This window comes from Halichoerus grypus, chromosome 8 (assembly GCF_964656455.1).
Source record: "Halichoerus grypus chromosome 8, mHalGry1.hap1.1, whole genome shotgun sequence".
Taxonomy (NCBI): Eukaryota; Metazoa; Chordata; class Mammalia; order Carnivora; family Phocidae; genus Halichoerus; species Halichoerus grypus.
Window position 1 is genome coordinate 143,106,521 of NC_135719.1, and position 12,745 is coordinate 143,119,265.

At 55.4% G+C, this 12,745-nt stretch overlaps 1 protein-coding gene across 5 annotated transcripts in view; it reads left to right on the forward strand.

Annotated features, from left to right (window-relative positions):
• Positions 1-431: 431 nt before the first annotated feature.
• LOC118543568 (protein TUNAR) overlaps positions 432-12,745 on the forward strand; it is a 48,024-nt gene continuing 35,710 nt past the window's right edge. For 2 of the 5 annotated variants that reach the window (XM_078054170.1, XM_078054172.1), the window contains exon 1: positions 1,228-1,358. Coding sequence is in view for 3 of the 5 variants with exons in the window: in XM_078054169.1 (XP_077910295.1) it covers positions 1,212-1,358 (147 nt within the window). In the remaining 2 variants the exon portion in view is untranslated. Of the gene's footprint in view, positions 759-914; positions 1,359-12,745 lie in introns of those variants that run through there. The other 3 variants (XM_078054169.1, XM_078054168.1, XM_078054171.1) reach the window with 3 other exon arrangements.

Consider the following 12,745-nt stretch of genomic DNA (forward strand, 5'->3'; position numbering starts at 1 on the left):
AGGAGGAGGCTCCTCCTTCGCCCGCGTCCTCAGGTCCCCATGTACGCCACGTGGGTGGGAGCGTGTCACACACACCCACGCGCCCACAGCCACACTCGTCGCGCTCCCGCCCCGGCCCGGCCCATCTCCACGCGCCTGTGGGCGCCCGGCCTCAACCGGCCACGCCACCACCTGCTGCTGCGTCCCCACTGAAGGGGAAGGAGCGTCTCCGCGCCTCCCCCATCCGCTCCTGCAGCCTCCCCACCCTCCTCGGCCAGGCTGAGGACAAGTCTTTCCCCGAGGCCCCCTCCCCAGCGCCGAGCGGGAGGCGGAGGGAAGAGCTCCGGCCGCAGCCGCCCGCCCTCCCCCTCTCCCCCCGCCCCCAGCTCCCCCTCCCCTCCCTTCCCCTCGGCTGCCGCAGCCCGGCTCGTCGCGCGCGTCAGCGTGGGCTCCCCGGAGCGAGTCGCTAGGTAACGGGGTTGGCTCCGCAGACCCGCGGCCGGGGAAGCCCGCGCGCGCCGTCAGCAGCCGCGCCGCGGGGCGCGGGCGGGGGCTCACGGACCCTCTCCCAGCGGGGCTGCAGACCCCGACTCGCACGCGGCCCCCTTCCAGCATGCCTTAACCCGCGCCGATCGCCACCTCCCAGGTGCCCCTCCCTCGAAGGGACCCCGACGCCGCCGCCGGCCCCCTCCTCCTCCCCAGCCGGTGCGCACCGCTCTGCGCGCGGCCGGGTGGGCGCCCCACCGCCGCGGTCACCGTCGCCGCCGCCGCCCCCGCCGGTAAGCTGGGCTCGGGGGCCGGGGCTGGGGCAGGGAGTGGGGGACGCACGCGGAGCCGGGCACCTCCCGCGACCGCGGCCGCCGACCGGCCATGTGCTAAAGTTTCTGGGGCTCGGCGCCCCACCGGGCGCGCAGCGCGGGGCGCAGCGGCGCGGTGGGTGGGGCGGCGCGGTCCTGCCGGGCTCCCGCCGCCCCGGGCCCTGCGGAGTGCAGCTCTGCGCGCTCTCACGTTCTTTCTCTCTTTCCCTCTTTCCCGCCGCGCTGCCTCCCGGAGGTCCTGCCGCCGAGCCCCTGCGCGGGGCATGAGGAGCCCCGGGGCGCCGCCCGGAGAGGACCCGGCTGCGCGCACACCTCGCCAGCGGCGGACGGGGACATGAGCTGCGCGCACGGGGTCCGGCGCTCGGCGGCCAGCCCCAGCCGGCGGCGGCCAGCGGGTCGGCGCTGCCCGGGAGAATGAGGCAGGAGCCCGCGGCAGCCTCCTCTTTCACCTCCTCCTCCTCCTCTTCGCCTTCCTTCGGCTCCGGCGCCCCGGCCCCGGCCGGGCTGTGGCTCTGCTGCGTGCCCCGCGCGCCCCCCGCTCGCCTCCGGATGCGCTGCTCGGTAAGCCAGGCCCTCCGCCTCGGGAACAAAGCCCCTTCGCCGGGCGGGGAGGCCGCCTCTGAGCCCCCTGCCCGACCCCCCACCGAGAGCCTGGAAGCCTGCGGGGCTCCCGATTGAATCCCTCCGTTTCCTCTACTCCCAAACCCTGCCTGGGAGGCTGAACCGCCCGGGCGTCTTCGAGACCCTGGGCTTTCCTTTGCCATCGGGGAGGCAGATGCGGGCTTGACACGCAGGCAGGAGACCTGTTTGGTCCAGATAAGGATACATGTATCTTGGCTCAGATTGATCTGTGCGGGGAGACTCATTTGTGGAGGGAGACGACTCACATATAGTGACTACGTAATAGGTGTCCAAGCTGTCCTGGGTAGCGTGCCTCGGAAACACCCAGGGAAGTAGGTCCCCCTTCTTCCATGGCTCGGATTTGGAAACTGAGGCCCAGAGAGGTTGAATGACTTAACCAAGGTCACAGGGCCAGACTTCGAGAGACCAGGATTGGAAACCAGGGCCCTCTTTCCGCCAGGCTGACCCCTTTGTAGCAAACACCCTTGTTCCGGTTCTACTAACTGCCTCCTTCTGGGGTCATTTCATGTGTGTGGAAGCACCTGTGCCCGGGAAGAGCTGCTCCGGTGAAATAAATTGCCCATAGCATGTATTTTTTTGCTCATTCCTCCATAACGTGGCTGCTAACCCCTCCTGTGAATTGGAAGCATAAGATTACTTCTCTTAGTTAAGGGGGGAGGTTAACATGTTCCCCTCGGTGCTCCCTTTCCTGCGATCCTGTTTCTCTCGGGCCTCTTCAGGGATGCAAAGGGCAGATTTTGGTTCCTCTCTCCAGCCCCTCCTAGGCTCTGCCTGCCAGCACACACTCAGCCTCGGAAGCCCTGTCCTAAACCTTTCTGTGGGGCGAGGGCTAATCAAGGATACCTGCCCCTGGTTGTGTAGGTCTTGGAAATGGTTACTTCACAAGCGCTGGGGCTGAGCTCAGATGGCCCCCGTTCAGGAGCCGGCCCTGTCGGAAACGTTATCTTGGCTCACACTTGCCAATGCTCCCTGTCAGCCAAACTTCACACTTGCTAGCCCAGAAGAAAGGGGGAGGGCGTTTGATGTAGGCGTGGGGCCTTCTGCTGGTGCCCATTTCTCCGGGTTGCTGCTTTTCACTGTTTGCTTGAATGCACTGAGGCCGACCCTGAAGGGAATCACTGGGTCCCGGTCTGAGCGGCTCGTGTACTCCATCGAGTTTCCAAGTGTTGGGCTGGGTGCTTGTCTCCACGACATGTGTAGTGTTGGTGTCAGTGCAGGGAAAGCCCTTAGCAAGAAGGGGCCTCAGTTTCCCGACTCCCAGAGCCGGACTGGATGACCTTTCAGTTCTTTTCCAACTAAACAATCCTGGGATCGGGAGGAGAGTGGGTTACTGGCCTGAGCCAGGCTGCGTGAGCTCATCAGACACATACATTTGGACTAACAGCTCTGCCCTGAATAAGCTGTTGATTTCCAAGAAGAGGACGTGGTCGAAGGGGGAAGCTGCAAGATTCAGGTTCCACCCAAAGGAGGGGAAGTCTGAGCAGTGCTCTGGTGGATGGATTATTTATCGGTCTAAAGCATGGTAGCTATAAAATGTCCCAAGGTGCCAGATTGGGGTTATGGGATAGGTTAGGCTTTTCACTGGGAGAAATGACATCGGCCCCTAGGAACTGATAAAATACAATGCATCAGTTAGATGTCTAGCCGGCTAGAAAGTGGCAAGCTGGTGAGCCTGTCCCTTCCGGAAAGAATCTATCATAGTTGAATAGGTAAAGTCTGCTCAACCTAAACAATTAAACATGTAAATAAAGTGATTTTTAGAATTCCGCCCCCCACCCCGCGTTGTTTGCTGGTTATATTAGTGACAGGTGCAGCCCACCGAAGCAGAGACACAGAGGAACTGTGACAAAAAAGGTGGCCATAAGAATGTTTAGACCCTGACTTGCTCTTTGCCTGTTGCAGCTAAATCCATCAACTTGACCTATGGGCCTTTAATGGTGTTGTCATAGGTCTTTTAAGACATGGATTAATGAACCTTTTAAAGTGTTACTGAATCCCAAGTGAAATGGGCATGCCTCACCTTAGTTTTCCCAGAAAACTAAGCTCCCAGCAGGTTTTGTGACTGCTTGAAATTCACAAAACCAGAGCAGAGCTTTCATTTTGACAAGCTCATAGGGTCTGCACACAGCAAGTAATGCATCTCATGTGGGCATATTAATCTCCCCGCCTTGGGTGTTGTGTATTTCAGCTTGTTTTGGTTAACTGGTCAGGTTTTGTATAAAAACGAATGCAGAGAAACAATCTTCGTTGAGTTACTTTTGAAAATGATAATGTAATTATGAAAGAACAATTTTTATGTCGTATATCATACTACTGATATCCAAAGCCAGATTACACAGTAAAACATTACTCCCGTGCCTGATAACTTAGTTTTTAATTCATCATTTCTTTCCCATTTTTTGTTCCCCCCCACCCCGATCATGAAAATGTGTAATCAAGAATAAATTCTCCCTTTTCAATTTTGGGTTTGTTTTAAACCCACCTCTTTTTGGGAGATCTCTAAAGCTGAGCTCATACGCACCATACGTATAGTGGCCTCGTGTACAAATATATTTTGGGTGCCTTCAATTTCTTTTGGGATAACAGGACGGGTTTGTATCACAAATGCATAACAACAATGAGGTGTTCCCTTGTTGGCATCCCATCTCTGAATCGAGAGTCTAGACCATGAAGTCTTGCTTGGAGCTGACATGCCCAGCATCCTGAGAACCGGGGGGCTGCCGGGGTTTGTGCAACATTAAGGGTGTACGAAGGTACTTATGGGACGTAGATGAAAGGAACATCTCCAGAGGCCGGGAAGCGTGGGATTTGTTCCTGACTCTGTTGTTCATTGGCTCTGTGACTTTGGACAAGTTATTCCTGTTCTCTAGGCATCAGTGGGCATACCTGCAGCGAGTGTGCCCATGTGTGTGTGTGTGTGTGTGTGTATTAGTAAAAGGTGATCTCTCCAATTCTAAGCTTGAAGAGTCCTCGGCTTGGGATGCAGCTGGTTATTAATAGCTCCGGAATGTTCCGTACTTTAAGGTTACATAACATTTTCAATTAGACATCCATATAAACAGTAAGGAGAGCCGGTCATTATAAAACATGCTCTTTATTACCCTCAGCGGGGACTCTGCCCTGAACGTGTGAGGATGGGGCTTTCATCCTAAAGGTGATTATGCTGGTGTCCCCGGTACGGTGGAGTCTTGGCACGCATCGAGGAGGGCTAGGGTGAACTGTGACACTCTCTAGGGTCCGTGTGGCTGGAGCCACAGGAGCTTGTATGTAATTTGGGTCATTGGTGTGGGAAGAACATGACGTTCTGTGTGTGCAACTTGAGGTCCTGGGGACTCTGAGGCTCTGCCGTCATCTCAGGCTGTTCCTGGAAGGTAAGGAGGGGAAGTATGTAATTACTGTTTGCAGTTGTTTTGAAAATGGAAAGTACTTTAATTAGAGCCTTGAACTCAGCCGAAGCTGAAAGATGGTGAAGAGTCCGTAGATTTGGCAGTGGTGTTTTGTCAGGCTCTCTGCGCGGGCTTCCTTGTAACACTTGAAGTCGTCTGGTGTCTGAGGTCAGGCTCCCTCGCTGAGCCTCAGTCACCGGCAGATACGGAGGGTCGGGAGAGGACAGCGGCAGGGAAGGGAACCAGCAGTCCTTAAACACGCTGTCTTCTCTGCAGAGGAGACGTCACCAGCCTCCCGTTCTAGATGAGGAGCCCGGGGGCTTGAGAGCGTGTTGCTCAGACCTGCGTAGTCAGTGAGTGGCAGAGCCACACAGGATTTCGAATTAAGTCACCCGCGCCACACCTCATTGCCACCGTCACTGCGATGTGCCCGGCAACCAAATTGTGTCCTTTCATCCCAGATTTCTAAACAGCACCCTGGCACCGAGAAAGCAGGCGGGAGATTTGACGCGGGTGACCTGTGGGGGTGATCTGACTATCCCGAGGATTTTGAATTCGCTGGGATTTTTGTTAGGACGTTGGATTTCTTTTAACTCTGTGCCAGAGGTATTAGATTCCGGAGGTGTTCCGAAATAAGTCAAGGGTTCCCCAAAAAGGGTTAGTGTTCGTAGTTCTTCCGGGGAGGCTAAAATAACTCCTCTAGGTCCCATGTCACCCGGGGGTGCTGTGGGAAGTGGGCGCACCCTGGCACTTGGGACATTTTGGAAGGCATTGCGAGCCTGCACCTCCTAAAAGGGCCTCAGAATCACAGTTATGTAACAAGCTTTCCAAAGGAGCGTGACTGCACCTCCAAGATGCCCCACGGGTTAATCCTCCCTAAACAACAAGCCAGAAGGAAATAGGAGGAACATAGACCAGAATTTCAAGGTTCAGCTGTAGCTTTTAAGAATTTCCAGGACTGGGGCACCTGGGTGGCTCAGTCAGTTAAACATCTGCCTTCAGCTCAGGTCATGATCTCCGGGTCCTGGGATCGAGCACCACATCGGGCTTTCTGCTCAGCGGGGAGTTGACTTCTCTCTCTCTCTCTGTCTCTTCCCCCTCCCCCCCTCATTCTCTCTCTCTCTCTCTCAAATAAATAAATAAAATCTTTAAAAAAAAAAAGAATTTTCAGGACTTGGAGGAAATGCAGGTTTTGAAGAACTTTTCAAGCCACTGCATAGAGATGCCATCATCATGGGCTTTGCCAGTGGTCAGCGGAGGTCCACGCACACGCGTTGAGCTCCTGCTATTGTTTGCTGATCGGCCTGCAGATCTGGATGAGTGGCATCCATACCCAGGACAGGAGATTCCAGACACACATTTTGCAGCTAGAAGTCACCTGTCCCTACGTTCTAGTAACAGTGCTCAGGCTGGTTCTCTTTGCCAGCAGCTTAAAATCCTGCCAGCTCTGAGACGGGCCTTGCCCATGTCATGTGAGTGGGGTCTTAACAAACCAGACCCTCGATCTACCTCTCCTAGATTCCTAAACTGCTTTTCTGCCAGAGCTTCCAAGTTTCGTGATAGGTGATTAACGAGAAAAAGCAGACAGAAGGCATTGGAAAACTCAACTGGGATTCATCTGTCATCTGCAAGATACCAAAACATCTTCGTGGCCAGCACAATTTTTTGATTCGGCGAATTAGAAATAACATCGCACGGCCCCCGTGAGACCCATAGAGTCTGTACCTTTTGCCCCCAAACCTTGAGAGAACAGATGCCCAGGATTTGCAGCTCCGGGCCAGATCTCTACCACTACATATGGCTGTTAAGTGGCAGAAAATGCAAAAGTGGCCATACAGAGGCATCGGGGGTAAGGCAGGAGGGCACCGACATCTGTGATTTGTGATCTGTGATTACGATGAACGGTATTTAGGACACGGTCATAGAAATGATTTAACATCTGTTTACAGCACCAAGAATCCTGGAATGAACTCATTAAAGAATTGTAGATGTTTTTGTGCCATCTGTGTGTGGCTTACAATGAGCGTGGATGACGGGGTGCTTTACGTGGGGTTAAAGCCTACACCTTCACAGGCTCTCCTGGTGGGCAGAGAAGGGGGCGTCTCTGTATTTGCGAGGCTCCGTGCTGCTGCAATTGGGCGTAAATGAAACCTGAGTCATGGGGTCCCTGGTGGTGTTTGGGAGGCTCAGCGTATTCCTCGTTGGTTTGGGGTCTTAATAATCTGTGATGAGCTGATGTGTGCCTCCCTCAGCATCCTGAAGCAGACGAGCAGATAGGGAATGTCCAGGGCCTTGGTCACCCCAGTGTCTCAGGCTCTATCTGCTAACGTCCGAGATCGTGGCCAACACACCGCTTCATTCCGCCACAGGTAAACTGTCCCAGTTCCTAGTGGCCTTGACGTGACCCCCAAAGGATCCTCGATTCCTTTTAATTCAGAAAGCAGGTGATAACAGCTATCGACGTTGTCTTCATGATCAATATTGACAAGTCTTACATTTTTTAATAAAATGAATGTGGCTTGAGAGCACAATGCCCAGGCTGCAAGTGATTTATGAATGAGCTCAGCTCCGCTAACTTGCTGAGAGGGCTTTATCGAATACTTCGAAAAAAGTAAGCTGGGCTGTTGCGGTGTGAAGTCTAACAGTGGAAATGGAAGTCTGCACCCCGTATCAGCCCCCCAGAAAGCAGGAGGGGAGCAGTACAGTCGGCTTCTAGAAGGGAATGTTGAGACGGTGCTCAGTCCGTTTGACTGACGGCATTGACGTTGCCCCGGTCCCGAAATTCCCTGCTGCCTCTGCTTGTTGGCAGGCCTGCCCCAGGACATTGCTGTGGAGTCGGAGAGCTGCTCGGTCCATGTGCCCAGGCCAGGCGCAGCTTCTGCCATCGGGTGTGCCCGCCCCCGGTCCTGCCGGAGCCCAGGAACCCGGCCCATCATTCTGCGGTCACACAGGTGGTGGCAACAGTAGATCGCAAGTGCCCTGAGCACCGGCTCTCGGTGCTGCTGGGAGGGGGGCTGCGTTGGGAGAGGGCAGACAGCTGCAGTGTGTCCCTGCACCGCTCCTGCTCCCTGAGGCCTGGGATGCCACCCCCCCACCCCGCCCTTCAGAAGTCCATTCAAAATCTGGGAGACGTGGCTGGTGCATTGAGCAAGGAGGCTGGTGGGGAGAGCCTGAAGGGGGGGGGGGTGTCGGGCCCGTCGGTCAGGCCTGCCTTCTCTCTGCATCACCTGGGTGCCTGGGGACAAGCCTCTGCGGCACTCCGTCCCTGTCCAGGCTTCTGGGCTGTCAGGTGCAAGGACTGAGTCGTGCAGGGTTTATCCCAAGTGTGGTTTGGGGGACCACTTCCATGAACGCACCCGTGAGCTTCTTAAAGTACAGATGCCTGAGCCTCATTGCAAATCTGTTGAATTGGAACCAGAATCTGTATTTTTAACACCCGCCACGTAATTCTTCTCTCAGGCACAACGATGCTCCGGACCCGCTGGTTCTCAGGGCTGGTTGATCACTAATGGCCCTTCCTGCTGCAAAATCCTCAGAATAAGGCACCCCTCCCGCGCAGGCCACTCTCATCGGCTCCACCCGGGCCACCATCCTCTCTCCTAGCCATGCTTTCGGCTTCCCTCCTGCTCTCTACAGTTTGTTTTCCAGCAGCCCCAGAGCGTCACGACCCTCCTCTGTTCAGAGCTCTCCGGTGCTCGCTGTCTTCCCGAGAGCGGTGGCCAGTGGTTTGGGAAGGCCCCAGGCCCTGCGCGCGCTGGTCCTGGGTCTGACTTCCTCTCCCACCTCCTGCCCCTCGCTTCTGCCCTTCTGTGCCATTCCTGAAACCACAGGAACGGCCCCATGGGGGCCGGGGACTGACGAGGCTGGGTGCTCGGAGGGCGGCGAACAGCCCTGAGGAGCTGCTGCTTTCTGACCCACCCCTACTGTGAAAACCCGTGCAGGTGGATACGCTTAAGTGCACTGGGGCGAATCTGTTTCCAGCCCCTCCACTAGAGTATAAGTTGTTTTAGGAGCAGTGCTTTAACTGGGCCCCATATTTTAGGGTGACTCATCACTGGACAGGGTTATCAAAGTGGGTCTAGAAATCTCTTTCAGAAGAAGTTTTTAGAAACAGGCTGGATCTACCCCCACCTTGGGCTGGACAATTCAATTCCTTCAGCTGCCTTGCCGTTAATCCTAGTGGTCTTGCCATCCTCCCTCTTCTGCCCACCCCAAAGCTCCCAGAGCACCTTATAGGAGGAGGAATTTTCACTCTCAGCTTTGGTATTCTTGCCGCCCCCTGCTGTGTTAACATTGACCAAGCCTCTACTGAGAGTCCATCAGGCAGGGTAGTGTGGGGGATGACGGTAGACAAGGTGTTCCTTGTCTTCAGCAGACTCCGGAGGTAGTCGGGAAACGTGTTATGTAACACCCTGTAGCTCAGTACAGGGGTTGGTGTGAGCGAGCAGGCAGGGGTGGGAAAGGTGTGTTTGGATGCGGGACGTTGGGGCCATCCGACGTCAGCCTTGAGAGATGAGCAGCAACTTGTCAAGCAGAGATGAGGGGGAAGGGCATTCCAGGAGGGAAAGTACGAGCAGATGTGCAGAGGCTGGACCTCTAGGAACGGGTGAACAAGGGGTGGTGTACAGGGGCGGGGTCAGGCTGCAGAAGCAGGTGCATCCATCTTGGCCTGATGGGAGTGGGTCTGAATGCCAGCAGAAGGAGTGTTTCGTGTCTTATAAGTGATGGGGAGCCATGGGAGGTGTTTGAGTAAGGGTGCGGGTTTTAAAAACCTGGCTGGTGGTCCCGTCTCGTGCGCCTTCTGTAACTTCTATATTACAGTGAAGATGTAGAAGATGCTCAGGAGGACACACTGTGTGGATATAAGCATGACTTTCTGGGGTGTGATCTCCAGGCCATTACTTTAATTGCACTTCACTTGTTTGTAGTTACTGAGTGATCCTCCAGGCACCGCTGCGCAGACCCCAGCTCTGCCGACCCTGCGGGGGCTCAGAGGGAAGGTGAGGAAGCCGCTGGCTCAGGTACTTGCTGCCCAGCCGTGGTGGACTCTGGCCAACAGGAAATGGAGCGGGTGGTGTCCCAGCCTGGTTCACCGAGCTGTGGGTCTCCCTGCACCTCTGCAAGCTCATTCAGGCTGCTCCTGGCCTCAAAACAATGCTCCCAGACCTACGTCCACCACTGAGAGAATCCAGGGCACACATTCGCCGGCCAGCTTCCCCGAGCTTCCCCCAGCAGCGGGCTTCATGGGTGGGAGACGGAGTCAGTGTCAGGAGCCGAAGCATGGACCACTCTCTGCCCGTTTGCTTTGAGATCATCGTGCTCAGCAGGGCGCTGACCTCTGCAGAGCTGGCGGGGCAGATGGGACATGAAGAAGAAGGTTTCAGAGGTCACTGGTGCTTATCCAACCTCTGTCCTCCACTTCCACCTTCTCGTTGTTAAGGGGAGGAGAGAGAAGGAAAAAAAGCATGGCCCACAGGCCAGTGGGTAAATTCGTAGCTGTTTCTGGGGAGTTGGGCCCTGGCCAAGAGCCTTTCCTTGGCCCAGGCTGACTGCCAATCATGCCAAGGGCAAAGCATCCCAGGCAGGGCGAAGAGCTGCCGTGGGCTGGAGAGTTCCCTGCCCCAGAACGTGGGCCCAGGAAGGGAATCCAGCTCCACCCTCACATTGGTCCCATTTATAGGTCAGCAAACCGAGGCCCAGAGAGGTGAGGCTGCTGGCCCAAGGCTGCACAGTGGGCTTGTCGCCGAGCAGGGCATCACATCGTTCCAGAGTCAGTCATGATCTCCGAGACTGGCCAGTGCCCAGTGTTGGCAGGCGACAGTTTGTACTCGCACCGCCTTGCTGCCAACCAGGCACGGAGGAAGTGGCTTTCTCCTTGTTCTTGTGCCTTTCCTCTTGGAAGCCAGGGCCAGAGCCAGGGTCCTGGGCGACCAGCGTTGGAGGGGGCTGGGCGCGCCGCCTACATCTCTGACCCTTTCTTCACTCCTTTGGTTTCTGAAGCTTATGTGGATGTTTTATGCAAGAAAAGAGCAATAAGGGAGCAAATTAGAATGGTTCTCAGGGTCTGGGCAGGGAAAGAAATGAGGCTGAGGTCTCCGGAGCTCTGGGTATCATGAAAAACCCCATCAAATGTCCCAGGAAAGCCTGTCACACTGGTTCTCCAAGCCCCTTGGTCGTACGCGGGCATAGCACAAACCACCCTTCGGCGTCACCATCGGTGTTTCTTGTCTCCTTCTTGCAACCATGTGTCCCCTGGATCCCCAGCACCGGGAACGGAGCTGGCTCAGCACTGGCTGCTCCCAGCGTCTCAGCGGCTGAGCGAGGGCTGCCGTGTGGGAAGGGACTTGTTCGACGCCTATCAGCCGAGCTTGGGGGCACCCCGGCTCTCCTGGCTGCTTCTCGTTATCAAGTGGGTTCTCCCAGATGCGAGAGTGAAGCCAACGGCAGTCCTGCGGGCTGCCTCCAACACTGTAAAACCTTCAAGGCTTTATTAGGTAGATCTAGAAGTGCAGTTCGTGCTCCTAAGCTGCATCTGTCACCATCCTGCCAAATGTGGCAGGATTGTTTGCAAACTTCCCCAGGTCATTACCCCCAAACTTAGAGGTACACGCATTAGGTGAATAATCTCTGGAGGCCCGCACATTACTGCAGTTGAGACAAAAGTCATCTGCCTACTGGCCCATTTCGTGGACATCACCACCTCATCTACTCTTGATGAAAGGGGAGAACAGAGCTGTAAAAGGTGGCAGGCTGCCATGCAGGGGGGCAGGGTTGCCGCCTATGAAGACACTTGGAGTGCCTGACCTCAGTCCTTCTTGTTTTTCTGGTCAAGGACCTAGCGCCTCCCAGATTGGAGTGACCCTTCCTCAGCGACATTGTGGTGACGGTCATGGTCGCTGCCAGGGCCATGCATTTTTATTTGAAGCTGTTCTCAGGGTCAGACTGTGGAGCATCTCACTCACCGTGTGATTCTTGGACAATTTGCAGTTGTCAGTTTGCGTTGCTCTTTCTGAGCCCCGTTCTATCTTATGGACAATGGCCAGGATGGTAACAGCGAGTGATAATCGGAGCTTTTATACACCGGTGCTTCCTCTGGGTGGAGACTCTGTGCTAAATAAGGGCTTTCCGGGGACTGCTTCATTGGATCTGAGCAACAGCGTGATAAAGTAGTTGCTTTTATCGTTTCCATTTTATAGACGCGCAAGCTAAGGTTTAGAGAGTATTTCTTGTTGCATATAAAATACTTCCAAATGGTGGCTTCAAACACTAGTCATCTTCTGTTTTGCTCATGAGTCCAGCGGCTGCCTGGGCTCAGGTAGGTAGTTCTTGTGGGAGGCCTCATATGAGATTGCATTCAGACTGGGGCTGGGGCTGGAATCATCTGGAAGGTTTCCTCACTCACATATCTGCCCCCCCCAGGGGGGTGGCTGGGAAAATGCACACAGCCTGGGGACATGGAGAGGCTCCTTGATCTCTGTGGGGTCTTTCCAGCATGGCTGGCCAGGCCAGCCTGACTTCTCACGTCGTGGTGCAGGCTCCAGTGCGGGTGTTCTAGGAAAGAGAGAGCTCGAGGTCTGTCTGTATCTCCTTCTATGGCCCAGCCTCCAGAATCACACAACGTCCTTTCTGAAATATCCTGCTCCTTAGAGGCAAGTTCTTGAGGCACCCACATTGTGGGGGAGGGTAGTTGGACTCTGTCTCTGAATGGGGGAGCCTTAGGGTATTTGCAGCATGTGCAAAGCCAGCACAGAGCACTTTGGTGGGTTGCACTGGGTAGGCGATGGCAGTAGAGTGGGCTGTGACTCTGGAGGTCAGAGCACGTCCTGTCACCCTCAGACATTTATAAACATCTTGACTACCTTGCCCCGTGGGAGACCCCTGCACATCTCCCGTTCACCTGCCAGGCATCCTCCCCGGAAG